The sequence below is a fragment of the Brachyhypopomus gauderio genome, chromosome 16 (assembly GCF_052324685.1).
Source record: "Brachyhypopomus gauderio isolate BG-103 chromosome 16, BGAUD_0.2, whole genome shotgun sequence".
Lineage (NCBI taxonomy): Eukaryota > Metazoa > Chordata > Actinopteri > Gymnotiformes > Hypopomidae > Brachyhypopomus > Brachyhypopomus gauderio.
In genome coordinates, this window is record NC_135226.1 from 19,605,294 (window position 1) to 19,633,263 (window position 27,970).

The 27,970-nt window shown below is 43.2% G+C and overlaps 2 protein-coding genes and 1 long non-coding RNA gene across 4 annotated transcripts in view; 2 read left to right on the forward strand and 1 right to left on the reverse strand.

Moving 5' to 3' along the window:
* Positions 1-1,637: 1,637 nt before the first annotated feature.
* Positions 1,638-12,474, forward strand: scn2b (sodium channel, voltage-gated, type II, beta). Of its 2 annotated transcripts, XR_013121655.1 has the most exons (6): positions 1,639-1,870; positions 5,977-6,143; positions 6,537-6,747; positions 7,912-8,107; positions 8,599-8,659; positions 9,045-12,473. XR_013121655.1 is itself a non-coding variant. In XM_076976735.1 (5 exons), exons 1-5 carry the CDS (start codon positions 1,798-1,800, stop codon positions 8,606-8,608), a joined length of 657 nt encoding a protein of 218 aa, XP_076832850.1. In that variant the 5' UTR covers positions 1,638-1,797; the 3' UTR covers positions 8,609-12,474. The 2 variants fall into 2 exon arrangements, 1 of the variants encoding a protein (XP_076832850.1); XM_076976735.1 differs by having other exon boundaries at positions 1,638-1,870; positions 8,599-12,474.
* Positions 6,459-15,493, reverse strand: LOC143477881 (uncharacterized). Its single transcript, XR_013121656.1, has 3 exons — positions 14,218-15,493; positions 8,676-8,763; positions 6,459-8,040 (listed from the first exon to the last, which is right to left on the reverse strand). It is a non-coding gene; the product is annotated as an uncharacterized LOC143477881 (long non-coding RNA).
* Positions 15,494-17,099: 1,606 nt separating this feature from the next.
* The window catches only part of scn4ba (sodium channel, voltage-gated, type IV, beta a), a 28,678-nt gene continuing 17,807 nt past the window's right edge, over positions 17,100-27,970 (forward strand). Inside the window, exons 1-2 of the mRNA XM_076976734.1 lie at positions 17,100-17,328; positions 17,520-17,880. Coding sequence (XP_076832849.1) covers positions 17,787-17,880 — 94 coding nt within the window. The 5' untranslated portion in view covers positions 17,100-17,328; positions 17,520-17,786. The remainder of the gene's footprint in view (positions 17,329-17,519; positions 17,881-27,970) is intronic.

The window sequence follows — 27,970 nt, forward strand, 5'->3', positions numbered from 1 at the left end:
GCTAGCTGATTGAGCAAAACAAGCAGTAGCCAGCCACAACTAACTCAAAAGGTTTAAATACACAAGATGGTGCGATATGTGCCCAGAGTTGGAGGCTGTAACGCAGTAAGGCAGAGACATGTACAGGGCCTAAAGCACATGGAAGGTCAATGAAAGACAGACCTTCAAGAGGAACCATAGCAGAGTTTGTTCTGAAAAACGACGTGGTACCTCTAATAGCCAAAGAGAAGCACAGTGTTCACAGTGTGCTGGAGCTACTGTGGGTCTATTTGATGGTGTTCATGGCTCCTTTGTTCATGATAAAACAGAACAAGCAGGTGAAACCAGGCAACCCTAAAGCTTTGTTAAGAGTCAGGAATGGCACTTTATGAATGAAAACCATTAAACAACTAATTAAGTAACATTTGAAATCACAGCAAGAGACTTCACTGAGGAAGAAATCGGTTCACACTCGGTGAACAACAGGAGATGAGCAGGTGAGCAGCATATGGTACTATAGAATCATTTTCGTAATCAAACACCTAAACCAAACACGACGTGAAAGTCCTGGTAGGATCCTCAGTGGTCAGTGGACACCCACAAAGCTACCCAGATTCTACCTCAGATCCATTGATCTGAACAGGAGTGTGTGTGAGTGTGTGTATTTGGTTTCCTGTACTCCACAATAATCTCACTGGTTTTTCTGAAGTGAGGGAGGAGAGGTTGGTGGAGGAACACCAAACCGCTTGTGGCTGAACAGGGCCAGTCTTATTTGAGTCCCCATCCCTTCTTCTTCTCCCTGTGTTTCCCTAGGAGGAAAGATACCAGTCAAAACGAAGCAGGCTTGAAAGACCATTCTACCCACATCCCTCCATTGTCCCCATAATAATAACAATCTAAAGCCATTTTTGCGCTGTTGTACTCAACCCCTCTTATCTCGACTGTCCACTCAATCCCTTTACTATCACTCTCTCGCTATCAGGCACTGAGCGGTATGTCCCTACTTCTGATGTGTTATTCTCTCTCTCTCTCTCTCTCTCTCTCTCTCTCTCTCTCTCTCTCTCTCATCCTTTCCTCTCCCTCACCCTGCTACTGAGGAGGACGGGAATGAGGGTCTTGGTGCAAACGTAGTTCTTTTTTAGTTTAGCTGCAACGGCCACAGTGTTTACAATGAAAGCGAAGAACAGTATTTTGTAATGTTCTGCTGCATACATACCGTTTGACATCCGAAATGAAACAAAACTTAGGGTCAATTAATATTATTTTATTACTGTTTAAATTACACTTTCTTTTAATATTTATTGCCATATGTTACTTCATATGATGCATTTTGTCAGTCACGCCAGGCCATTTTGTAGTGCGGTATAGTCTCATCTACACTTACTGCTCCAAGATCATTAGATTGAGATCATTTAGAACATAGCTCGGAAGGAAATACATTATTAAAATTACATAAAAATGTACCATAAATCATTTTGCTTATTTCCCCCAAAGCCTCGTCTTTAAGGTGTAACATTGTTTATATGTTTAAATGCTTTTTAAAGTTATGAGCCAGTATAATATGTATTACTTCGTAAATGGTGGCAGAGAGCGACCTTCAGAGGGAAGAGAGATCTGGACTCAGATCCCGCCTCCGAGCAAAGAGCTTCCACAACCATAAAATCAACCATTTCTACGGCTACAGACACTGCCAGCCATATCATAGCACTGAAAAAAAATCCATATCAGTTAGCTTTTTTTATATGTATATGTCAAAATAACAGACGCCTTTAGTAATTTATTGAATAATTTAGGAAACGTTCCGTTGTAGGGAGAAAAATGCATCGTTTGTGGCAATCGCAGGAGACTTCACTTAGCAAGGTTTTCTGTGTAGCAGTGCTTGTGCTCGGGGGTAAGTGCCATCTTTCTTAAAGAAGGTCATATTTGCCTTTGCATCTGGCGTTTTGGGGTTTTTAGTGTCCTGCTGTTGGTGTGTCTGTGTGCACGCGCGCGCGCGCGAGCGCCGCACACAAAATGACATCCTGTTCATGATCTGATGCGAAGGACACTGTGACATCAATTTAACATAAATTACGTTTTTTTTAAATACAGTTTTAGTATATTATCCAAAGCATTATAATTGAGCAGCTTTAACACGTTTCTACGTCGTAACCTTCGACGATAGTAAAAGTCTCAATCTAATGCCCTGCGTTTGGTGATGAATACGTATGTCGAAAACCTCGACGTGCTTTAAGTGTTTGTCTTTCTTATTTCTTCTCTTCTACGTGCCTGTTACTTGTTCAGCAACGTCTAGTGTACAAGAAAGATGTTAAATGCCGATTTATAGGTATCACTTCTTTTAGATGATTCAGTATGGTACATTACTATAGCCACTTCCAATTTATTGGCGTCTGTAATTGCCTGCTTTACAGCTCACATGACTGTGTTCAGTTTCGCCCACAGGGTTCTTTTTTAAAGGAGGATCATCATCTGGACGATATTAAGATGCTGATTTTGTCCTTGAGGTTTTGAGATTGCTTAACTTGGACTTTTGTCAGGAGCCAAATATTACAGCAAAACATTTGCCCTTTACTTGTTAATATTATTTTTTAAAAGCATTTTAAAAGCATTCTTAGCATAATCTTTTTACCATTTACCTACACATTTAAGACTAGGTAAAAATCGGTTGCGTGTCAGGCTTTGACCATTAAATTCTATTCAAGAGGCATTAACACAAGTAACTTACCTGTGTTCCCATCAGGACTAGCTCTGGGAGGTTTCTGGATAGGTTGTGTAGAATTATTTAAAATAAATAAATAAAATTTAAATTAACGCGCCTATTATGTTGTGACGGCCGAATTTGATCAGAATCTCTTGCACCGACTGCAATACCTCCAAGTCCCACCGGAGGGAACACGGGACAGCTTCATTCCCACCATGACGCACCGCTGACACAAACACCTTAGCGCAACATTATAATAAAACAAATGCCTGTTGTAGCGAGGCAGAAGACAGCAATGAAACATGATGTGCAAACTCCAACATTACTGAAACATAAACACAAGACATCGATATCTGTTTCTCAGTCAGTCAGCATTGTAGCCTTACTTAATTAAAGAACATGGAAGTGTACTTTGCTGACCAGTAGAGGGCAGATTATCACCCTTTCCCAAGAATAAACCGTCTGATGAAGTGTGCTGCCGTCAGGTTTTCCAAAGCGTAGGACACTTGCTAAATTGGGTTTGCCTCCGTCCAGGGACACTGCAGTCACCTGCAGTCAGACGTATGGACGATGCACCCATTTCATGGACAATCCCACTCAGGTCAAGGTATCTTACACCACTCATTTGAAAGTGGTTTCATCAGGAATAGATCAGTGTGACTGTAATTGTGGTCTCTGAGCCCTGGGTAGAAGTTAACATTTCTGTGATCTAGAATTTGGGCTGCCGTTAGTGTGACTTAGTGTGTTTGGTGCGTGGGGCTTCGCGTTTAGACTTACCTTGGGATTATGAAGAGGGGCGGACACTCTAAGAGGACAGCAGGCATAGAGGGTCTGATTTGCAGAAAGCTTCAGAAATCAGGCCACATTTTTACATAAAGGTAAAAACGTACTATCATTTGTAGCTCTGGGAGATCTAATTTTGAAATATTGAAGAGAGATTGAAGAAATTAAACACACAAACACAAGTTCAGCATAAATATCCCCATATATATATATATATATATATATATATATATATATATATATATATATATATATATATATATATATATATATATATATATGTGTGTGTGTGTGTGTGTGTGTGTGTGTGTGTGTGTGTGTGTGTGTGTGTGTGTGTGTGTGTGTGTTGTCGCTGAGCACTCCAGATTAATTGTAATTTATTAGCCAAGGTAACATGAATTTTCAGCTTCCACTTCCAAACCTCGTTGTGATGGAGTCTCTGGGAGGGGCCAGCACTGAGGGGTAAACACCAAATATACATGAAGGGGAAAGACTGTGTGCTGTGACATTGATATCAGCAGCTGGCCTAGCCGAGTGTGAACGTATGGGTTCACACATGTGCCCGTGCCTATGTGAGGACTCTTATTAAAACAGCACAGGAGACGATGGCATTAGGTCACATGTGAACTGCAGATTTCTATAACATGTGAACAGCATGTGAATTTGTCCATGTCTTAAGAGACACAAGAGACAAAGAAGCAGTGTGTGTTTGTGTGTGCATGTGTCTCTTTGTGTGTGTGTGTTTCTCAGGTGCAGAGTGAGAAAGGACACTTTTTTCTTCTTTCGAGGGAGTGGCTTTGCTGGACTGCGGCGTTTGGGGTTGAGAGAGATGGCGGCTGTGTGTGGGGGAGATGGGGGGGTGAGAAATGAGAGAGTAAAAGAAAGGTGCTGAGAGAGGATAAGGAAGGGAAATAGACAGGAGAGAGATAGAAAGGGAGCAGAGGGAGAGATAAAATGCACCAGAGAGGATAATGCAGAGATGGAGAGAGAGAGAGGAGAGAATGGTGAGAGGAGAAGGGAGAGAGAGCGAGAGGGAAGAGAGTGAGAGAAGGGAGGAAGAGAAAGGGAGAGCGGTAGGGAGGGAGAGAGAGAGGTAGGGAGGAAGAGAGAGGTAGGGAGGAAGAGAGGGAGGAAGAGAAAGGGAGAGCGGTAGGGAGGGAGAGAGAGAGGTAGGGAGGAAGAGAGAGGTAGGGAGGAAGAGAGGGAGGAAGAGAAAGGGAGAGCGGTAGGGAGGGAGAGAGAGCGAGAGGGAAGAGAGTGAGAGAAGGGAGGAAGAGAAAGGGAGAGCGGTAGGGAGGGAGAGAGAGGGAGAGAGGGAGGGGCCCGTTGAAGGTACTGCTAGTCCTGCGGGATGTAGCTTGTCTAATGAAGAATAACTGCAGTAGTGTTGGGATGCTGTCCCACTAAAGTGCTGCAGAGTTTTACACACACACACACACACACACACACACACACACACACACACACACACACACACACACACACACACACACACACACACACACACACACACACACACACACACACACACACACACAGTCAAGTAGTCTGGTATAGGTGCCCTGCTGCTGTGCTGTCTATGTCTGTTTTTTAATAAGTCTGTTTTTAATAAGCGTTTACTCCAGGAAGTCTAGGGTTTCACTTAGATGACAATAACCATGCGATGGAGAGAATGGGAGAGAGTAGAAGGGAGAGAGAGAGAGAGGAGAAAAGAGGAAGAGGGAGAGAAACAATTAAATTGGTAATCACATTTACATAAAATGCACCCATTGCATAACCCTGGAGTGTGTGCATGTGTGTGTGAGCTGCAGTAGAACCGTCATGTGAGCGCACTGTAAGAAGAACCGCGTAAGCCGTGTGCTTGGACAGTGTGTGTTGTAGTGCAGATATGCTGCAGGATGACGGGGTGTGGTTCTGCATACCGGACACACACTTCAGTGCTGAGCCTTTTCCACTGCTGGGTTTGGTTTTGTTTCTCAGGAAATATCCACATTTCACACATAATCACAAATGTTTGAATTCTAATATATTATATATTTGTGCTTGCTTTTGCTTGCTACAGTAACACCCTCTTAATTCACCCCTGGGGAATCAATCAATCAATCAATCAATCAATCAATCAATCAATCAATCAATCTATCTATCTATCTATCTATCTATCTATCTATCTATCTATCTATCTATCTATCTATCTATCTATCTATCTATCATGATTGTTGATGTATATTAGCTATATGCTAATGACATGTCACCATCTTATCGAAGATGTTTCTGGATTATGAAGACATTGTAGTGACATTGTGTGAGTAGGAAATGAATAACAGTTATGAAATCTATAATAATTTCAACAATGCGTTGCCCAGTCGCAGGAAAAGCAATTTGGTACCATCAGTGACCTTGGGTCCATGTTTGGGTCCATGTTTGATCAGTGTTGTAATAGCCTTGCACTTCACAGACTGAAGACATGAGCAGTACTGGTGGAACCGTGCGAGTTTGACTCCCTTGTCTTCCAGCCTGTACCGTCACTGCCATGGACGTTCTCGTGGCGCAGCAGATCAATGCGCTGAATGGCACCATGGTGAAGATCTCCTGCTCGTTCACGTCCTGCTACAGAATCGACACCAGCAAGTTTTCTATGAACTGGACATACAAGGAGACGGCAAATGACACAGAGGATATGGTGAGCTCAGTGTTGGGCAGATTACTGACTGTGTTTTTTGCAGAGGTGTCAATTCCAGGTTCAGAAAGTAAAAGTCCTCACCAGGATTTTGCTCAAGCTTGCTAGATTTTCTAATTAGTGCAATCCAGGTAAAATTAGTGGAATCAACACAATCCAGGAAGCCTGAGCAAAATACTGGTGAGGACTTTTACTTTCTGAACCTGGAATTGACACCTGTCTTGGCCATGTGAATTCTGTATAATCTCGGAATTTTGTGCGTGTGTGTCATTAGAATCAGAAAATCAGAAATCAGAAAATCCACTTTTCAAGCAGGTACTCAAGCATGATTTAGAGGACTGCCATGAAGAAGCAGTGTTTCCTCCCCACTCACATGAGTCTGGTCTGTTTTCCTAGTTTATGACCTTTAAGAACAGAGTGCCTTCTTTGAGGTCAGACCGTTTTGGGGACCGAGTAAAGTTTGCTGGGAACCTGGACAAAAACGACCTTTCCATCACCATCTCAAATGTGCAGCTGGAAGACGAGGGAATCTATAGTTGCTACGTGCGAAATCCTCCAGACCGTGTCCAGGGCCTTGGGGTCATCCAGCTGAACGTAGTGACTGAGTGTAAGTATATATCAGATCAGCAGGACAACAAAACACAGCGCTGGCCCTGTCCCCCCTAAGACAAACAAATGTGATCGACACCTCTCTGGTCAGCCTGCTAACCCACTCCAGTAGGACCAGTCTTAACGCAGTGCAGTCTGCAGCATGCTAACCCACTCCAGTAATACCAGTCTTACCACAGTGCAGTCTGCAGCGTGCTAACCCACTCCAGTGAGACCAGTCTTCACGCAGTGCAGTCTACAGCGTGCTAACCCACTTCAGTGAGACCAGTCTTAATGCAGTGCAGTCTGCAGCCTGCTAACCCACTCCAGTGAGACCAGTCTTAATGCAGTGCAGTCTGCAGCCTGCTAACCCACTCCAGTGAGACCAGTCTTAATGCAGTGCAGTCTGCAGTCTGCTAACCCACTCCAGTGAGACCAGTCTTAACACAGTGCAGTCTGCAGTGTGTCTTACCCACTCCAGTGAGACCAGTCTTACCACAGTGCAGTCTGCAGTGAGTCTTGCCCACTCCAGTGAGACCAGTCTTACCACAGTGCAGTCTGCAGTGTGTCTTACCCACTCCAGTGAGACCAGTCTTACCACAGTGCAGTCTGCAGTGTGTCTTACCCACTCCAGTGAGACCAGTCTTACCACAGTGCAGTCTGCAGTGTGTCTTACCCACTCCAGTGAGACCAGTCTTACCACAGTGCAGTCTGCAGTGTGTCTTACCCACTCCAGTGAGACCAGTCTTACCACAGTGCAGTCTGCAGTGTGTCTTACCCACTCCAGTGAGACCAGTCTTACCACAGTGCAGTCTGCAGCGTGCTGGTTTGTCACCTATCTGCTTCTCTTTGTTCCTCAAAGCTTGTGGCTGATTTAAACCATTTCAAACAATTGAGAGAATTGATGTACATCAAACATTAAATCCTCAACTTTGTTTAAATGATTTGCTATTACAAATAAAGTTATGCTTCAGCTGAAAAATATGTGATCACCATTATAGGTCACCAGCTGATGCCCTTTTTGCCTGGGCCTGTGGCCAACTCTACTGTGTGTGTGTGTGTGTGTGTGTGTGTGTGTGTGTGTGTGTGTGTGTGTGTGTGTGTGTGTGTGTGTGTGTGTGTGTGTGTGTGTGTGTGTGTGTGTGTGTGTGTGTGTGTGTGTGCATGTGTGCTTCACCTTTAGTGCCTCCGCCGCGGGACTCCACCATCGCCGTGGCGATCGGAGCCTCGATAGGTGGCATGCTGGCCCTGCTCATCCTGTCCATGGTGGTGGTGAAGTGTGTGCGCAGGCATAAGAAACAGGAACTCATCTCTGATGAACAGAAGATGGAGGAGGAAGGCAAAACCGATGGAGAAGGGGTCACGGAGGAGGGCACCAAGTGAGAACCGCTTCCATCCCTTTCTTTCTTCCCATAGTGCACTGCATGATGTCCTTGTGTCCTGGGTACTGTCCCACATGCTGCAGCACTAATAGGTAGTAAAAGGTAAATATCTCCCCATGGCCCAATGTAAACGGGTGTTTCATATGGGCAACTCACTTACTGCCCGTTGTCAGTAAATTCAGATGATAAAATGATTTTATCCAGTTTTTTGTGCAAGAACACAAAACATTTCTGCGTTTGATGTAGACCATGTAGATAGAGAACACTGTATTAGAGTAGATATCATCCTTTATATTCTTTGACAAATAAAAAGGTTTTATACTGTTCACTGACTTCACACAATGATGGAGGTATACAATAATGAATATCAGTTTTGCTACCAATACCATTATAGATTTTTTATACATTTGTGAACAATTCTTAATGGTAGCAAAATACTGGAGGGTCACCATATCTTCTCCTTTTTATATTTGGTTTCAATCAAACAGACAACTCTAACCCTGACCTGGACAGCCTACAGTCTGGTGGAGACCCACCCCTCATGTACTGGTAAAACATGACATACCACCTTTCTCTTCTCTTCTCTTTTATTCTCTTCTCTCATTTTCTTCTCTTCTTCTCTTTTCTCCTCTCCTCTTCTCTTCTCTTCTCTTCTGTTAAGGTAGTAGTGAACACTTAAGATGTTAAGGTAGTAGTGAACACTTTACCTCTCCGTCACTCTCCTCCATACAGTCCACCTTCACAGATCCGTGACTCGTGCTAGTGTAATTAGTATGTCCTCATTTTCCCCTTCATTTTCTCATCAATTAACAGTTTGTATAGCAAATGTTCTGAAGGTGTTTCTCACACTCTAGGGAACATGCACAGTACCTACAAAAATATCTTTTGCATATTTCACATGGGTTGCTCTGACATTGTCCTACAACTCTTGCAGACATATTTGTGCCCTGCCTGAATATGTATATTGAAGTTTGCTGAAACCATCGTCCTGTGACTGCACGGCTCCCGTGGGACTTGCTTCTCTTGTCCAGCTGAGAAACGCGTCCCATTGGACAAGCTCAGCCTGCTCTGCCTGGGTCCCCGCCCCCTTGCCTGGGTCCCGCCCCCTGGTGCCCGTGCAGATCTGCACACGTAACATGCTGCCACTAATGACATTAATGTTTAGGACACTCAAGAAGGTGGGGACACAAACGCCCACACATTTCCGTGACATTCTTATTGTGTGTCCTCCAGTTACTGCCGAGGCATTTGCTGTCTGATATTTAAGAGATTATCACGGGCACGGGTTATAACTTCACTCTCTAATTATTGATAAGGTTGAAGCACATTACACTTACTGCTGCCAAAATGTTACATGTTTATTAATGTTTGTAAGACTTTTTGTCTGGATACCAATGCTGTATTAATTTGTTTTTGGTGAGAAACGTTCTTGTCGTTCTGTGTGTGGTTGTGTGTATGTGTATGAGTGTGTGTGTGTGTGTGTGTGTGTGTGTGTGTGTGTGTGTGTGTGTAAGGGCGATACGCCTGTTTTCACTTCTATAGCATGTTATGCTCTTTCTTGTGGTGACAGGACAGGAAAGTCTCCAGCAGAATATTTAACTGTCACCTGACTTACAAAATCCAAAATGAAAACACTCCCGTACAATGTACATCAAACGCGCATACATAAACACACACACACACACACACACACACACCCACTCTCAGACTGTACAATTAGCAACATACACAAGTAAGTAGGAAAAGAGCCTGACAATAAAATATGATAATCATTCAGGGAACAGCATTGAAACAAAATTATTTCTATCATATTCTAATATTTATAGATAAAAGCAAATCTCTGCTGAGGAGTTCTGTACTGCTCCTGTTATGGAGACACCTCATACGGTACATTTGAACATGCTGTACGCAGCTGTACTCCAACAGTATTATATGTTTTCTTCTCATTAGTACTTCCAGTTTGTAAAAACAATAGCAGTAGAGAGAATTTGTAATATACTAAATATGCACAGATGATTAATTAAGGCTGCATAAAAATTGTTATATAAATTAAGTATTATAAAACAAATAATCAGATTATTTATTATGACATATCAAAATAAGTTCTTTAGTGCACAAAACCATAATGCATGTTTGCAGTACTAGTATTCACACAGGCATAGTTAATGTAGTAACTACATTAAAATTTAAGTATGCATCACATTTTGTTGAGGAAAACTAAAAATGAGAACACCTGACTATCTCTGTAACTGATTCAAACTGTTATTAGGGACAAAGTTGTACACATCAGCTAATAGCTTCATCCTCAATACAAATGGTATGGGTTTTTCAAATCTGCAAGTTTTCTGGTAATAGATTGTTTTTAAGATACATATTGAACAGGAACTACATACCTTTGTATTTACAGAACTACAGAACTTGTAGTTTCAAACTACAGCTAGCTGCCTCATTGCCTCAGCTAACTCAAATTTTATACTTAATCATCAATACAACAATTCAGCAAAACCGAAAATGTAATGTTGGATCTGATCACTTAAATAATTTTAGCTACTTGTTATGTCAATAATGGGTAATTGGCTTTGAATTTATATTCTATAAATTTGCAAATAATTATTAAATAGACTGATAATTAGCAGTAGTAGCAACATAGGCATCTAATAATTACCCACAACTCTCTAGTTGTTCTAGTAAGTAGGTATAAAAATGTTTGATTAGCCATTTGTAACATTATAATTTTAATATCGATTAAAAAGGTTTCATTGTAAAGGTTGAGAAAGAAGGGCCAACATAATATTTTGCACTTTAGTAAAATCAAGAAAAAAGTTCTTGGATAAGCAGGTAAACAGTACCAAAGAATGAGATGAACTAAAAACTGATATGAACACGTTTTTTTTAATGATCCCTTTCAGAAGTATATAAAATCTTTCTTTTCAGTGGCTACTTAATTTAACATCACCCTGGCTTTGTTAACTAGAATTACATTCAAATACTGAAATAATTTAGCAAATATACAGTTTATTATTTATATACAGTTTTTATTAAGCCTTGGTCAGCCCTTACTGTAACGCTCCGAGGTCTCTGGCGTACCATGAGAAAAGTCCGTAACTCAGTCCGTAAATCTCATGTTATGTCCTCCTGTTGCTGAGCTGGTCCCGTCAATTAAGTAGTGGACAAACCACAGTAGCACCCACTGAAATGTACCGTCTTACATGTTTTATTCACTTGTTTGATGTTGAGTTTACTGTTTTTGTATAATGGCTGCATTTAGACTATATTTAGACTATTATAAGATGTACTTTACTGTTGACACTCGATGTTTAAGCATTGTTAGTAGTAGTTTGTCATAATTATGAAGCCAGTGGTTGTTTATTTGCTTGTTTACTTTATTGCTGTGTTCTCTTGGACGTGGGTGCCTGCAACATGATGGAATTGTGCAATACGTGGTTGTTTCAAGATGCTAAATGTGAAATGGAATACAAAAGGCTTGAGCGAAATATCATGATTTTATATTACCGTTACCATATCCACGAAATACCCATTATACCATTCCTTAGTAAATGAGCATTCTATATTTTGGAAACTGCATTTTGGAAACTGCTTATTTTCTAAAAATATTTATTTATTATGAACAAACCAGGTCATACATGTGCAGGCATGTATACAGGAATGCATTTTGCACAGAAATGTGTGCAGTACAGTGTGCATCATACAATAATTATTGGTCTTTAGCAGCAGTGTCATTATCATACAGATGACCACATATTCATTTCAGTCTGACAGATTTATGCGTCTGTCTCAAAAATTATTCACAGTAGGAGCGTTGTCACGATTTGCTTTGATGAATCAAGGAAAGGTCCTGAAAAGCATCAAACGCACAGCGTGCCGGGGTTACAGTGACAGCCCTGATGTGAGGTTGCACGCCGATCAGAGAGGAGACCGTAACTGTATTGATAGTCAAACGGCACGCCCTATCAGAATAAGTACAGCCGTGGTGTGTTAAACTTAAAGTGCACATGTGACACATAGCTGAATTAAGAGAATATGTTAAAAATATGTTATATATTTATATACCTTATCTAGTGCATGATTTTGTTTGCATTGTTCACACGATATTTTTAAGTGGCTATATGACTGAGAAATGATGCATCCTGTATGGATATGGTATGGAATGAGATTATGTTAATATTAATAAAGTATATTGCATAGCCCTGAATAACTCAACAGAGTGAGTGGACACTGCCAGGTTAACACCAGGTTTGAAATATACACATTCAGGCATGAGTTTTGCTGGGATATGGATTGTAAAGAGATTTTGCACTAGTGGAATATATGTACTGTTGAGAGTAATTAAATAAATTAGTGTAAATGTATAAAGACACATGTGCAGTCTATCCTTGCTCGAATATACACAGACACACACGCCACTATATCGTGCTGTGTAGTATTCAAGGTTTCAACAGCAGACACAGGTTCTTCATCAGCTGTGCAGAACACAGGCTTTTGCTTGCACAGCTTACGAAGCACCTCTGTTGGAAACATCCCGTTTCCCTGGAAACCTTGACAACGACGCCGCATCCCGCTCTTTGTGTGAAAACCTCGTGAAAATGTTTCATATGGAACTTGCATGCTCATATTCTGTTACGCAACGTTCTCATTAAGTACACGAGAAACATTAAGTGAGACAACATCTCCTGTTTAAACACTTAAGGAGGAAGTGCAACGGGGCAGATAATGGAAGTGGAGAAGTGAGATCTTCACGTCAAACTGGTCTTACAGAGCTAGTGCATCAAGAAGAGCCCGTGCTTTCTCCCACGGAAACCACGGCCCAGATGTAACCAAACACCTCTCATTATTATCAATAACACGAGCACCCTGAGAACTCACAGTGACAGTGGACACTGGGACAAAAGCAGTATCATGTTATTCTATCTATTAAGAGAACAATGTGGAGGAAGAGATCAGGCGTAATCCGCAGCAGTCTAACCCATCAACACGTAACGGATCACAGCCAGTAGTCTGCCAGTACGATATTCGCTTTACTGTAATTACAGGTGCTGAAGTGTCTTCTAAATTCTAGAAGAGTGGCGTTTTTTGGGGGGCTGACTCACTCTTCAGCCTCATGTGCTGTTTGAGCAGCGGCTGGTGCCGAGACTGAGTCAGCGGAACAGATATCATCTGCAGTACAGTCTGCAAGGTCGTCCAGGAGGAAAGAGCTTCACTGCGGTCTGCAGCAGCGGAGCAGAAGCACTTTACACACATTCTCTGTGCTTCCGCGCACCTACAAACACCAAGTCAGCAAAACGTCCCACCAGGAGTTGTGTGTGCACATGTGTGTGTTTAACGTGTGTTTGAGGGAGTGTATGTACATGCATGTTAATCTGGGGGTGTACGCTGCATATTTCTAGAGGTTTTAGAACACAGATTTTCTTGATTTAATTCCACTGTGGTACCTTGCATCAGTAACCTACATTGCACTTAGTAAAAGATAAGTTACTCTGCACTGTGAGTGACCCAGTTTATGTTGCTATGTAAATGCTTTGGTGTACCAGAACTGGAAAATAATATGAACCTCTTTAGACATTCTCTGTACTCAGTTTCACTAAAATTATTTACATTCTTCGCATTCTTTTTGAGATTTGTGAAGTTTAAAACAAGTTTAAGACAAAGCTAGTTACAGTTTTTTAATGTATTAATTAGACCAGTAGAAAGAAAGATACATTTTTATTTAGAATGTGACTATAAAATTATTTCAGGGTTGTTTTTTTCAATATAGTGTTATAAGCAATTGATGATCACTGGTACATTTTATAAATATATATATACCGGTATATAACTAATATAATATATAATTATAATATAACTAATTGACTATGCTAATTCCTTACTAATACAAGTTTTATTTGTAAAGAACTCGGAATAAAAGTTAAGTTTTATTGAAATATAACATGCCATCTAAATAATTTAAAACATTTGAAGTCACTTCATAAGCCACTGTATTCACTTTTGAGGACATGCTTTTAGCTGCTATCGATCTATGCCGTTCACAAGCCCACTTATTTCTAACAAACAGGAAATAATGAAAAAAGATAGAAAAATGGTTCACTTACTCTTTGAGTCCAGAGCGTTTGTTGATTTTAGTGTCAAGCACAAGCTGGTATTTGTTTTGTACAAATTTTTCCTTTAAAATATAGTTCAGATTAAAATCTTCAAATGTATCTGCCGAAGGTGACTACCATGTCCGGCTCTCAGGCCTTGTGGTATATGCTTTTTCAGAAGGAGATGGAGAGCAAGAGAATGAGAGAGACAGAGAGAGAGAGAGAGAGAGAGAGAGAGAGAGAGAGAGAGAGAGAGAGAGGGAGGGAGGGGATGTTCTCTGGAGGGAAGGATCCTGAGGAAGTATTCTGAGAAATGTGACACTTGGCTGAGATGGGTTGGGGTGGAGCAGAGAAAAAATGGATGACTGAAAGAATTCTGAGGTCAGTGTAAGACACTCACAAGACCTCCGTCCTGAGCACTCTCCGTCTCTCTCCTGAGCTCTCTCCGTCCTGAAATCTCTCTGTCCTGAGCTCTCTCCGTCCTGAGATCTCTCCGTCCTGAGCACTCTCCGTCCTGAGCACTCTCCGTCTCCGTCCTGATCTCTCTCCATCTCTGTCCTGATCTCTCTCCGTCTCCGTCCTGATCTCTCTCCATCTCTGTCCTGAACTCTCTCCATCTCCGTCCTGAACTCTCTCCGTCTCCGTCCTGATCTCTCTCCGTCTCCGTCCTGATCTCTCTCCGTCTCCGTCCTGATCTCTCTCCATCTCTGTCCTGATCTCTCTCCGTCTCCGTCCTGATCTCTCTCCGTGTCCGTCCTGATCTCTCTCCGTCTCCGTCCTGATCTCTCTCCGTCTCCGTCCTGATCTCTCTCCATCTCCGTCCTGATCTCTCTCCGTGTCCGTCCTGATCTCTCTCTGTCTCCGTCCTGAACTCTCTCCTTCTGCTGTGTCCTTGTGTCTCACGGTCCCACTGTTGCTGCCTCTCCATCCTCCCGCTGTCGTCCCCAGCGCCTCGTGTATCCCCACGTTTCCTCCACCCCTCCAGTTTGGAGTCCTGCTTCCTCCTCCTCCTCCTCCTCCTGGCTCCACTCTTCCCTGCTGTCCTCATGGCTTTCATCCAGAGGTTTTTGCTCCAGAGATTTAAAAAAAGTGATCCAAGCTTGTTTAAATTCCTGAATTTCAGAAACACTAAAACCGTACAAGTGTCCGTTTGCCTTGTGCTCACTATCTGATTATTTTTGTTTGGGAGTTTAGAGGTCCCGTCCCAAAGTCTTCCTACCCTGTCACGCTCCCCAAACTCACGCTTACACGGCACCACCCATGCACTTCTCCACCTTCCTCTCTCCATTCTTCTGTTCCATCCCTCCGCCTACCATCCTTTAACTGATTTCTATCCTTTCATCCCCCCTTCACTCGGACTCTCTCTATCAGTTCTAAACCTAGCGGTTATCCCGTTTGCATTACAGATTGCATTACAACGGTTCCTGTGTGATCCGGAGGGGGGTGTATGTGTCTGTGTGGAGGCGACTGATACGGTGTGCCTTTCATTAAATCTTAAATACTTAAATACATCACACAATATCATCTTTTTATTGTAAAACAACAGATAAAAACATGATTTTTTCCCCCTGACATTATCCAATAGGAATGTTGGGTATGTAGGGTATAATCACACACACACATACACACACACACACACACACACACACACACAGGTTCACTTAGCTTTATCAGCTTTATTCATGGTGATCCATCATGTGCACGGGCATGCACACACACACGCACACACACACACACGCACACACACTCCAGCAATCCTGACAGAACTGGGTTTCAGACATGCACCTTCTCTTTGGCTTGTACTGTATCTGTGCCGTGTGAGGTGTGAGCACTGCTATCTCTGTTGGACTGCAGCACATCAGCACTGTTGGGCTACCGTGCAGCATCCGCAGCTATACTGCAGTGTCGTTCCCCCCCAGCCCAACACACGGCTCTCCCGTCCAAGTCGAAAGGTCACTGGATCTGTGCCTGCTGTGCTGGGGGGGGGGGGGGGGACACGACACCCGTGTGTGACCCGAAAACACACTGTAATTATTCATTTGCAGCAAAAATTGAGTTACACCATTCTAGTGCGGCCGGTGCGGCGCTAATAATGACAACGTAGCATTTCGGATATGTCCCGGGATCTTTCGGCATGCCATCGTTTGCAGCCCTCTCATTGGACGAAGAGTTCCGTGGCAGCCGAGATTCGTGGGGCCCTCCACAGCCGTGCGTCCAATCACCTTCTATTGCGGGAACCAGATGGCACCTCCAGAGGACCAGAAAAGACTTGTATCACAGAACCTAACACCTCCCCTGGCCTGGCCCACAGCCTGGACCCATCCCCCCCGAGAGTGAGGGTAGCAGGTGGCTATAAAGTGGGACAAGGACTTGCTAAGGACAACATTGACCTACAGGAATATATAATGACTAGAGTAGGTAAAGGTCTATATATATATATATATATATATATATATATATATATATATATATATATATATATATATATATATATATATATCAGAGTATAGATGTTGCATTGCAAAAGTTATAGGACTAACAGTTTAACATATAGTATGCACACATAACTGGTTATTGCATTATTGAATATTTGTGATGTTTCTGAGCTTGTTGTCCAGACTGATGTAAAACTTTCAGGAAAGGAAATTCCTGGCTTTGTCTTCTACGTATTTTGTCCCCTGTGACATGATGGACAAACTGGATCAGGATGAAGAGACAAAGAGGAGCAGTAAGAGAACTGCAAGGTGTTAGGGCAAAGTTTAGAAGGTGCAGTTACAGTGTGGTATGATGTACAGGGGGGGTGAGTGTGTGCTATAACACACCACAGTGTTCTGGTGTGTGCAGCAGCGTTTATGATCCTCCCCAGATGTGATCAAGCTAAGAGCCCTCCCCTCCCCCCAGCCAGCCTCTACTGCAGCTCCCGCTACACACACACGCCGGCCGCCTCCACCCGGCCGGGCTCCACCTACTCTGCTTGCCGATCACACGCAGGCACGCGTACCAAACGGCGGGACCGATCGCCCCTCTCTCTCCTGCAGAGTGGGGATTGTGCGGTGTGACTGCGGCTCCCACAGGATTGAAGACAGAGTCTCCACACGCTAGCAGAGCGGCGCTCCACTGCAGGTTAGCGCCAGTGCCGGGGATTTGTGGGTCTTTATGTTCTTCCCGTCTCTCTCTGTCCTGATATTTACACAGAGGTGTCACAGACGCAGTGTTCCTCCTCCTCTCCCTTCTCTCTCTCTCTCTCCCTCCCTTTCTCTCTCTCCCTCCCTCTCTTTCTCTCTCTCTCTCTCTTTTGGGGTCCCACTGCAAAGGAGGAGAGAGAAAAGACAGGCACTCCCTGCTGGACTTATCTGGTGGAGAAGTCCAGGATTCCCTTCTCTCTTCTACCTTTACTTCTCCTGTCGGTGTTTTTTTGCTGAGCTCTGAGTGCCACCTCCCCCCTCCTCCCGCACGCCCCGTCGCCGTCTCGCCCCAGAGCCCCCCGCTCCAGCTCGGACACGCGCCCACCGGAGGGGCAGGCAGACACACAGGGAACCAGGTAGATCAGCAGTGCTGCAAAAGCGTCCTGCGAGAGAAGCATGGGGTCGCAGAAGAGCAGGAGATCTTTCCTGCACAGGTGTGCCAGGTCTGGAGATGCAGTGCACGCCAGTGTAGTCATCTCACTCCTGCTTGGTGAGTCTGCCGGTTCGCTTTCTAGTGTCATCTCTGTCCTCTAGTTTCTCTGTACCTCTCATAATCTCATTCCTGCTCTCTCTCTCTCTCTCTCTCTCTCTCTCTCTTTCACTCTCTCTCTTTCTCTGTCTGTCTCTCTCACTATTTTGCTCTTTTCCTGTTATGTTCTTGTTGCTGTGCTTTCAAAAGTAGGAAAACCACTAAAGCTGGGGGACATGTTTAAACAGGAGGGTATTTTCAGACTGGGTGGACATGTTTAGAAGGGGGGGGTCATTTTCAGACCGGGGGACATGTTTGGGAGGGGGGCATTTTCAGACAGGGGGACATGTTTGGGAGGGGGGCATTTTCAGACCGGGGGACATGTTGACTTGTTTACTTGCTGCTAGTAGATTTGGGATTGAGGGCTCAGGTATCCTCCATATCTGTGTGTGTGTGAAGAACAACACTAGTCAGTTCTGTTAGCTCACTAGTCCCAAACAGAGAGAGAGAGAGAGAGAGACAGACAGACAGACAGAGAGAGATAGAGAGACAGACAGAGAGAGATAGAGACAGCTAGACACACAGACAGAGTGAGAGAGAGAGTAAGAGAGAGAGACAGAGAGAGAGCAAGACAGAGAGACAGACAGAGAGACAGACAGAGAGTGAGTGTGAGAGAGAGACAGAGAGAGACAGTGTGAGGGAGAGCGAGCGAGCGAGAGAGAGAGAGAGAGCGAGAGAAAGAGAGGCTTACTTCTGAGCTAATGGGAAGTGAATTATGGCAAGCAGTTTGTAGGCTGCATGTATAGTGCATATGAAGAAATAATTTTGGTGTTAAAAATCGTTGTAAATTTAGAAACAGTATATTTTAAAAATATTTCTCTGTATGTGTCATCTGACTATTCAAATATTCTCACATCACTGTTGTCAACAGCAGTATTACCTCCTGATGTGAGCTCAAACAGTAGACACATGAGATAACTATCCCATTAGTGATGTCACTGCATCATATGTCCATGGAAACTTGATCATCTTGTCAATTAGCTTTAAAGGTGAGAATGTCTGGGATTTGATCATATCTGCACCTAACACAACAGTGTAGATCAATATCAGACACTAAAGCATCGCCTGTAATGTAAAGTAGTTAGAAGACTATAATAATATGACTGCATACCATTGTGCTATTCTATGATATACTATAATAGGATATGCAGTGTTTAATATATTCTAGAGACACAAAATAATAATTTGACCTGAAACAGAAGCCAGTAGGAGCTGAGGTGTCATTACTGTGATGTGGTTACTGCACACTGCTATCTATGGGATCATGGCAAGGACACCAGAGTGTAGTCTTGATGATGTATTCATCAGTGCAGGCAGGCAGTCTTCTAATGCAGCAGGGTTGCAGCAGGTCCGTCCAAACTACTGTAACCCCTCAGTACTCCTCTGGGCTTGTTGCTTTTTAAGCAAACAAACTCTTGAACACCCCCCACCCCCTAGTACACACACACACACACACACACACACACACACACACACACACACACACACACGAAAACACACATCACATACATATGAACATGCTACTTGTACTTGATGTGTCGTGAAGGTGAACTGGAGGGTGTTAAAGTAGGACATTTTCTTTCTCCTTCCATAGCTTGGAGTCAAAGAGTTAATACAGAGGCTGTAGTGGGTGTCCCAGTGGACAGAGAGAGGAGTGATGTACAGTGATGTGTTCAGGGACTCCAGGAGTGGGCCGACACTACACAGTACAGTGGCCTACTGCCACAGTACTGATACCACACTGGAGTTCAACTCCTTGATGGATGTCCAGATTTCCTTAGCCCCAACTGTTCTAGAAATGAGCTGGTTTAGAGATGTTACTTGCACATTTTGGCCTTTGGTAGAATGACGATGATGAATAAAATGATAAATTTTGAATATGGGTGGAGTGATTCATATTATGAGTGTATGTGCAATAGGGAGAGAGTGACAGGTGACCGGAAGCTGAGAGAATCTTAATCATAATGGCTTGATGTGAATGAACTCAAAAACGCTGACAACGCACAGGAGTTAGATCAGTGTTTGGAGTAAACGTGAGGACGTAGGACACCTGGCAAACGGACCTGTGGGCTGAAACTGCAGGAGAAGAAAAGAGGGCAAACAAGGAACAGGTGTACGCAAAAACTAATAAATGGGTGATTGTGGCAGGTGTGGAGAGTGTGTGTGTGTGTGTGTGTGTGTGTGTGTGTGTGTGTGTGTGTGTGTGTGTGTGTGTGTGTGTGTGTGTGTGTGTGTGTGTGTGTGTGTGTGAGTGGGTGTGTCCCCCTCGTGGGGTGCTCAGCGCACACAGCATGCTGTTAATTAAACATATTTAACACTTCAAGACAAACACAGACATTGGAGGAGTCCTATATCACATGACAAAAACATCTTTTGAAAAAACAGAAGGTTTTCCCGCTATACTCATAAAGACAAAGAGTAGCAGCAGAATGGATGAACCTGACAATCCAACAGCTTGTTCTCTAAAGCAGAAACCCAGAAACACCCACCGTTATGTTTCATCCAGTGCCACTATAAGACGGACATCTAAACTAAATACGTAAATGTAACAAATAAATTAATATCCAACACATACTACTGCTACTAGCACTAGTAGTGAGTAATTAAACTAGTATGTGTGTGTGTGTGTGTGTGTGTGTGTTGTTTGAGGAGTATGTAAGGAGTGAGGAACAGGCATTGTTGTGCTGTATGGAGAAGTAAAGGTGCATTGTGGGTAGTTGCATGACACCATACCAACAGGAGCTCAGCAGTAGGCAATGTCATCATATCAGCACAAGACGAGACCTAGAAACACTGGCGCATAAATATTCAGATTCAAAAGTAGCATTTAGGTTTCTCACTGCAACATTAAACACCAAAATGTCAGCATAAACTGAGAAGGTCATTTGGTTGGTAATTAGAAAGCACAGATGTGGACCATGCTGGGACTTCAAGGATGAAGAGGGTGACCTCTGATGTCTTTCACACCTCAAATGACAGGAGTGTTTCACACCTCACTGCTGAAGCGTCAACAACGTGGTGTTGGGCCGGTGTTGGAGTCATGCCCCAGCATATGGGCTGAGTGCTTCGCACCCCAACTCAGTGCTGACGTCATGGACCGCATGAGTGGGCTCCGCTGCTACTGTCAAAGGCAGGTAGTCGGATTCTGGTCATGGAGGAGAGAGTTCTGCATTTCCAAAATCAGCGCAGCGAGACATTTAACGGCTAACTGGGCTGTGCTTGTGTGAGGACAGCGCTAAACTCTGCAGTGCTGTGGTACTCTGGTCTGAATTTGGTACAGGTTTTTGAAAATATGAGGAATATACTTAAGGCAGAAACGTTATATAGAATATAAGAATTACTGCAGGTTGACTTTAATGTTTCTGTAGTGAGCAATGGATTTTGTTGAGTAGGACATTGTGTCCTTGAATGATCAGTATTGCTGGATCCTTGGTCAGGATCACTGGATTATCAGTCTCTTTTCTCTCTCTCTCTCTCTGTCTCACACACACACACACACACACACACACACACACACACACACACACACACACACACACACACACACCATCTGCACAATTCATATGCAGATTTTCTTGCCAACACCAGATTTGTCAGTGGTGTGCATGACCAGGGGTGCGTTTGTGTTTCAGTGCATGACATTCTTTTGAAGTTTCACCAATGTGTTGTGTAATCATATTACAATAGCGCAGGAATGATGTTCACCAAGCCTCCTCCTCCTCCTCCTCCTCCTCCTCCTCCATAAGCTTACACCTTTTGGCCCTTCACTTCATTAGCTCAGACGTAAGCTTGGTTTGCACCATGGGAATGCCGGTCTGGAGACAGAGATAATGAGATATATTTGACTAATGTAAACTGATGGCCTGAATAAAGTAGACAAGGGAGTTTCTCAGTGCTGTAACACCTATATACTTACCAGAGTACATGACGGATATTGTCCTCATTTTTTATAAAATGTTTTGCTTTTATGTGGATTAATTTATTTTATTTTTTATATATATTAACTTACTTTCTTCGTATAGTTTACTCTTTTCATCTACATACAATGTATAATATTCTTCATATAGTTTATTCATTCTAAAGTTAATACACACACGCCTGTACACACACACACACACACACACACACACACACACACACACACAAACAGGCGTTCTGTCCTGTCAGCTATACTCCCTCTAGCCACCAGAGGTCGTTTCCAGTTCTTCACATTTTTTTGTCAGGTCTTCTGTGTATCAGTTTTTGACTGTCTTTTTGATCTTTGACCCTTGTCTTTTTAAACATTTTTATGAAACTTGCAAATCCCTCACAGGACTCTTGTGTCTCATTGTTCCCATAGATGTGATGATACCCATATCATTAGATGACACAAAACACTCAAACTCTTCTGAAATGATATTGCTTTTTCTTAAAATGAAGACTATAGCCTGGTTAAGATAATTAAACATGCATAGAATAAAATGTATATTTATTTAACTGATACTGAGCTGGCAAAGTTGCTTTGATCCAGTATGGATGACTCATAATGGCACTCATGTTCAGTCAATGCAGGCATATTCACTAATCTAATCATGAAGCTGATGCATAGTCTGTCGCCAAAACCATTTAACTGTTTAGAAATCCTCAGGAAAATGGACTCCTCCAGGATGTTGTTATATAATGTATGCTAATGGAATGTATGTTACAGTAACATGAACAAACTAAAAAATAGTAATAAACATAATAAACGTAACGAAATAGATTTGTTGAGGATGTACACAATCGCAGAGGGAGTGGGGTTTTATTAAATACAATAGGGGCAATCAATCAACCCGTAAACTAGAGGCACCCTTTCTTAAACGACGGGGTTATGATAACACAAGCAGACAACACTCTAACACAGGATAGAATGAATGGAATTATCGGGGGGTATACAATACAGTAATACAATCGAAGGCAGACTAACATACATTGACATGGGCTAAGGTAAGTATAAATGGGCCTGAAACTAAGCAGGAAGATGAGTAACATGAGACAAGGCTCAAACGAAACTAACCACAGTAACAGATAAGACAAACTAAGCAGGCACGAACCAGAAGATGTGAGGAACAGTAAGGAACTCAGGAGAAAGACACAGAGGAAAACCAAGCTTAAACGCAGATGAAGCAAGCAGGTTCTTGGAAATATATGGGCATGGGGAAAACATTGATACATAGCAAGGGCCAGGATTGAGCTCAAGAGCTTGGACAAGGGACAGTCGGGAATGACCAATGGCATGGCAAGACGAGATATAGACAGGGGGGATCAGGGACAGAGGACATGAGGGACAGTAGAGACTACAGAGACAGGAGCTTCTGGAGCAGGGGCTAGAGCACACAGGGGAGGAAACTGATTGGGGCATGGAAACTGGACTGGAGAGAGACTGACAAGAGGAGGACAGGAAGAGACTGGACTGTGAGCTGGCTGAGAAACAGGAGAGGAGTTGGAAAGGACAGGAGCGCAACAGGCTGGGTGACCTTGAGGAGGAGTCAGAAGGTGTCAGGAGTAGACTTCTGACTGACCATGGAAAGAGGAACAGACCCCTGACTGGCCTTGTGATCAGGCCTCTGGTGGGCCTCAGGAGCCGGTGCTAGCCTCTCGAGACACAGGAACGGGGACAGGCAGAGAAGCCTTTTGAGCTGGCTGGACGGACCCCAGGCATGCCTCAGGAACGGGCCCCAGGCTTGCCTCAGGAACGGGTGCAGGCCCCAGGTGGGCCTCAGGAATGGGTCAGGCAGCCAGTGGAGCCCTCTGGCAGGCCTCAGGAACAGTAAGCACTGCAGCCAGTGGGATGTCAAAAGCTGTCAAAGCAGGCTGGGCCACCATAGATGTAGGCAGTGCAGCCGATGAGACAGACTGGGCAGTCTTAGGAACAGCAGGTTGGGCCTTGGGAACCAGAACAGGCAGGAGTAGCAGGGACAGCTTCTAGAAGCATGTATGCTGCAAAGGCAACTCACAGGGCCTCTGAAGTCACTGATACTTCCTCTAGGGTCACTACGGTTGGCTGAGATGTCCTCGGGGCCCCTGTAGCAGAAATTTCAGGGGTCATGGTAGCCACGGTGTCCATCAGGTAAAGCACAGCATTTTCTCATAAGGTAGGCAGCTGCACGAAAGCAGGAGAAAGGGAAAGAGCAGCTTCTGTTTTCCTTTGAAGAGGCTGATCCAGAAATACTTGTAGTGTGATATTCTCCTTAGTACTTTGTGAAACAAATTTGTGCGCCCAGAGTACAGCCTCTCCTGTGAGGAAATGACATAAACCAGACTTTAGTACTCTCTGGAGGTTCTGAGCATAACATGAAGTGAAAGAAACGGTCTGCATGAAATACAAAGTCCTCAGCAGAACCTTCACCGGAAAAAACAAACAAACAAAAAACAAAAAAAACCCCAAAAACCATGGGCTCACAATTACACCAAGGTTTCTTGTATTCCCAGACAGAGTGATTAATGAGTTCTCAAAAGAGAAGTCTGGGTATCAGTATAGTCCCCATTGGGGATGGATGATCACATCACAAAGGGAGCAAGTTTAGAGAGAAAAGAGAAGTGAACCCTGAACTGAGCCTTGCAGGACACCAGTGTGGACTACATGGAGAGGAAGTAAATCCCTTCCTTGTTACCTGATAAGAGGATCCCTCTAGGTAGAACTTCAAGAATTCTCATGCTGAGCTATATCAGAGGGGACTGGCATGTTGTGACTCTCCGTGGTAAAGGCAGCATATTCGTAGAAGACTCAGTACTGATGACCATTTGGTGCGTCTACATGTGTTGAGCTTCTCTGTCACATCTTGTTGAATTAATTACACGTTGTACCAGTACTTTGAGAATATTTTAGTAGACCTCTGACAGGGTCCAAAAGCAAAGGCTTAACTTAAAATGCTGTGATGAATTAGTTATATTTAGTAAGTGTTCTCCAAATCACTTCAACTTTAGTAAAGAAGGTACTTTTGAGTGTTTTATGACATCTAAGGAGAGAACATGTGTATAATGTGATGACAAGCTCTAAAATGAGCTCTTACAGCTCTGGAGTGGTCTCATTGATGAGTAAGTTCACTGTAATGGGCTGCCATCCATCTCCGGTTGTGAGCGTGAAGGAATCAATACTAGTGAGGAAGAAGGCCATTGACCTTGATGATGATGCTGATGGTTAGAGCCTGGAACTCTGCCCATTAAGGTTGAACTGGTCCTCTTCCAATTATGCAGTATATTGTTCTGGACTCACCCAGACCTTTGGTCTCTAAAGTCAATGTTCCAAAATCAACGCACCTGACATCATAGTGAACTTCTGATTTTTACCAAGGATACTGACCTCATGGCTAATTTCCAAGTAAAAAATCCAGCATTTTACTATGTTATAAAATTTTAAGTGTATTTTAAATAGCCCCGCTGATGTGTATGTGTGTGGGTGAAACAAGGAGGTCACATATCAAAGTTCAAAGGACATCGATTGTTCTGCTACTATGACGATTCCAGCAAAGCTACACAGAAAGGTAAAAAAGGAGGGAACTGGTGATGAAAACAGAGCGACTGAGGGGCAAACATTTAGGGAGAGAAAAAGTTAGAGAAAGAAAAAGCAAGGGTCAGCTAGCCAGGTTCACAGTTGCGTGGAAGAGGTTAACGAGGGCTAGAAAGGTAATAGGGACTGGTCTGAAGGGAAAAGTAGGGAACAGTGAAGTGATATGGTAAGGTTATTGATTGATGGAACAGAAAAAAATGGAGGGAAGTGTGTGAGGTTGAAAGTGTGTATGAATAAATCGCAGACGGATTGGTGGTATTGAGAGCAGAGATCTTGAGGAAGAAGGAGCAGAAGGAAGAAGAAGCCTGATAGGCCAGGTTCTTCAGAAAGAAGGACTTAAGAGGAGCATTTTTATAGTGTGTGTCCTGATAAGATCATGCAATGGGGCTGGAGCGGGCTGCAGGTGTTTTACCAGTGGCTGACAGAGTGGCAAATGGACGCTAACTTGAAAACTGACATTGTTGTGTCTACAATTTGATTTGCTATATCATATTAGGTGGCCGCTGACACTTTGAGGATATAATTACTAAAGTGGAGAGGCTACAGTGGATTAATAAGGCTGTGAGTAAGTGATGTGGTATGGGAGAGGTGAGGGTCCCAGGTACATACAGGTTCTACTGCTGACAGGTTTAATTGAGAAATGTAAATGTGCTATGGCAAGCCGCAAGATGGTTTTGTTAGGAATTTGCATAAGAATGCGATAGGGCAAGTGTAATGGGGAAGGGCAGAACGTGAGGTGATTTGTGGAAAGTGTTAAGGCCACATTGCGAGGCAGAAGGCGAATGATTACTGATTTTATTCATGAGCAGGAAGGAGCGCGTGAGCAAGAGCAGCCTTGCAGGAAAAACAAGGGCAAATGCTTAGTTGGGAGAATTTAGAGAAGCTGTGAATTATGGGTAGTGGATATGAGTCGTGTTGCGTTTTTGCTTGGAGTGACTTACGACGTCCTTCCAACTCTGCAGAACCTTAGACCGTGGGGAGGTGAAGACTTTGCCTGTAAATGATGTGAGGGGGCTGGGATGTGCCTATTTTTTCAGCATGTAAGGTTAGTTTGCACGGACGTAATTTGGGGGACGTAATTTCAAAAGCCGGTTTTGCCCCCCCCCCCAGTTTTTACGGTTAAAACCAAATATTTAAATAGCGATGAATCCATGTCCCCCCACTTTTTATTACAAAATTACGTCCATGTTGGTTTGTTCTAGGGATGCTACACATGGAGGCATAATTGGGTGCTTGGCTTCTTAGACATAGTGTTGTAAGGTTTTAATAGTTTTTATAATTTGTAGAGTTAACAATTCCATTCAAGTATACAGTAGATTAAGCTTCAAAAGATGGTTAGAGCCTGGAAAGAACGCTAGTAGCAGGCAAGCCATGTTTGCCATATTCTTGCTTGTGGAATTTGGTTTTAGGGGCCATAAAGGTAGTTGAGAAGTAATAATCAGAAGTAGCTGATGAACTAGTCCGTGATTATAGCCAAGGAGAGCACAGGCTAGTTAGCACAAACTTGTTAGCACAGGCTAGTTAGGGAAATACAATATAAAGATGGAGTGACTGAAGTTTTTAGCTGGTAGATGTCATGTCATTGTCATGTCTAGAATGGTAAGTACACAGTACTAGTAGTGCCAGTGGAACTGGGTATGGCCTTAGTCACTAGGGGGGCCAGTATGGATCTGTCTTGTTAGGGAATGTTTGGTGGCATAGGAATGATTTAGTTTAGATCTTTACTGGAAGTGCCATAAAGGGAGGAATTATACAAATCATCAAATTCTTAAAGACATTAATCTTTTAGATCCCCACATACGCTAATGTATGTTTTACAGATTACATTATCTGCTGAACGTTTCTGACTACACATCTGGTCTATTCAAGCACAATGAAATTAGTTAAGGCAGCATTAATCATTTATTTTTTGTCTACATGCCATGGCATCCCTGTTCTCACACACACACACACACACACACACACACACACACACACACACACACACACACACACACACACACACACACACACCAAAATAGAACCTTTTCAAGGAATGCGATATTGAGATAGGATAGTCGTGTTTAAAAATAGCCACTGAACACAGGCGCCTCTCAGACACGACATTAAACCAGACCCTTCAACGTCCTGTTTACTCTCCCACTCTCTTACACTTTCTACTGCACTTCATATAAAGAATATACGTGTTCTTCTTTTAAAAAAATTCTTTTCATATTTTTACTGTAATGAAGCTTTTGTTTTTGTGTTTTAAAATGATGTCCTGAGGTATCTGGCCAAAGACATTAGCAGCAGATCCTTGCAAGGAGCTTCATGGGTAGGACCTGTTTCATCAGCACATCCTACAGGTGCTTGATTGATATCTGGGGAATTTGAATGGCATGTCAACACTTTGATCTCTTTGTTTTGTTCCTTAAACCATGAATGGATCATTTTTGCAGTGTGGTAGGGCATGGTGCATTACGTTTAAATTAATGGAATTTATAACACACTCTTATCCAGAGTGACTTACAAAAGTGCATTGTC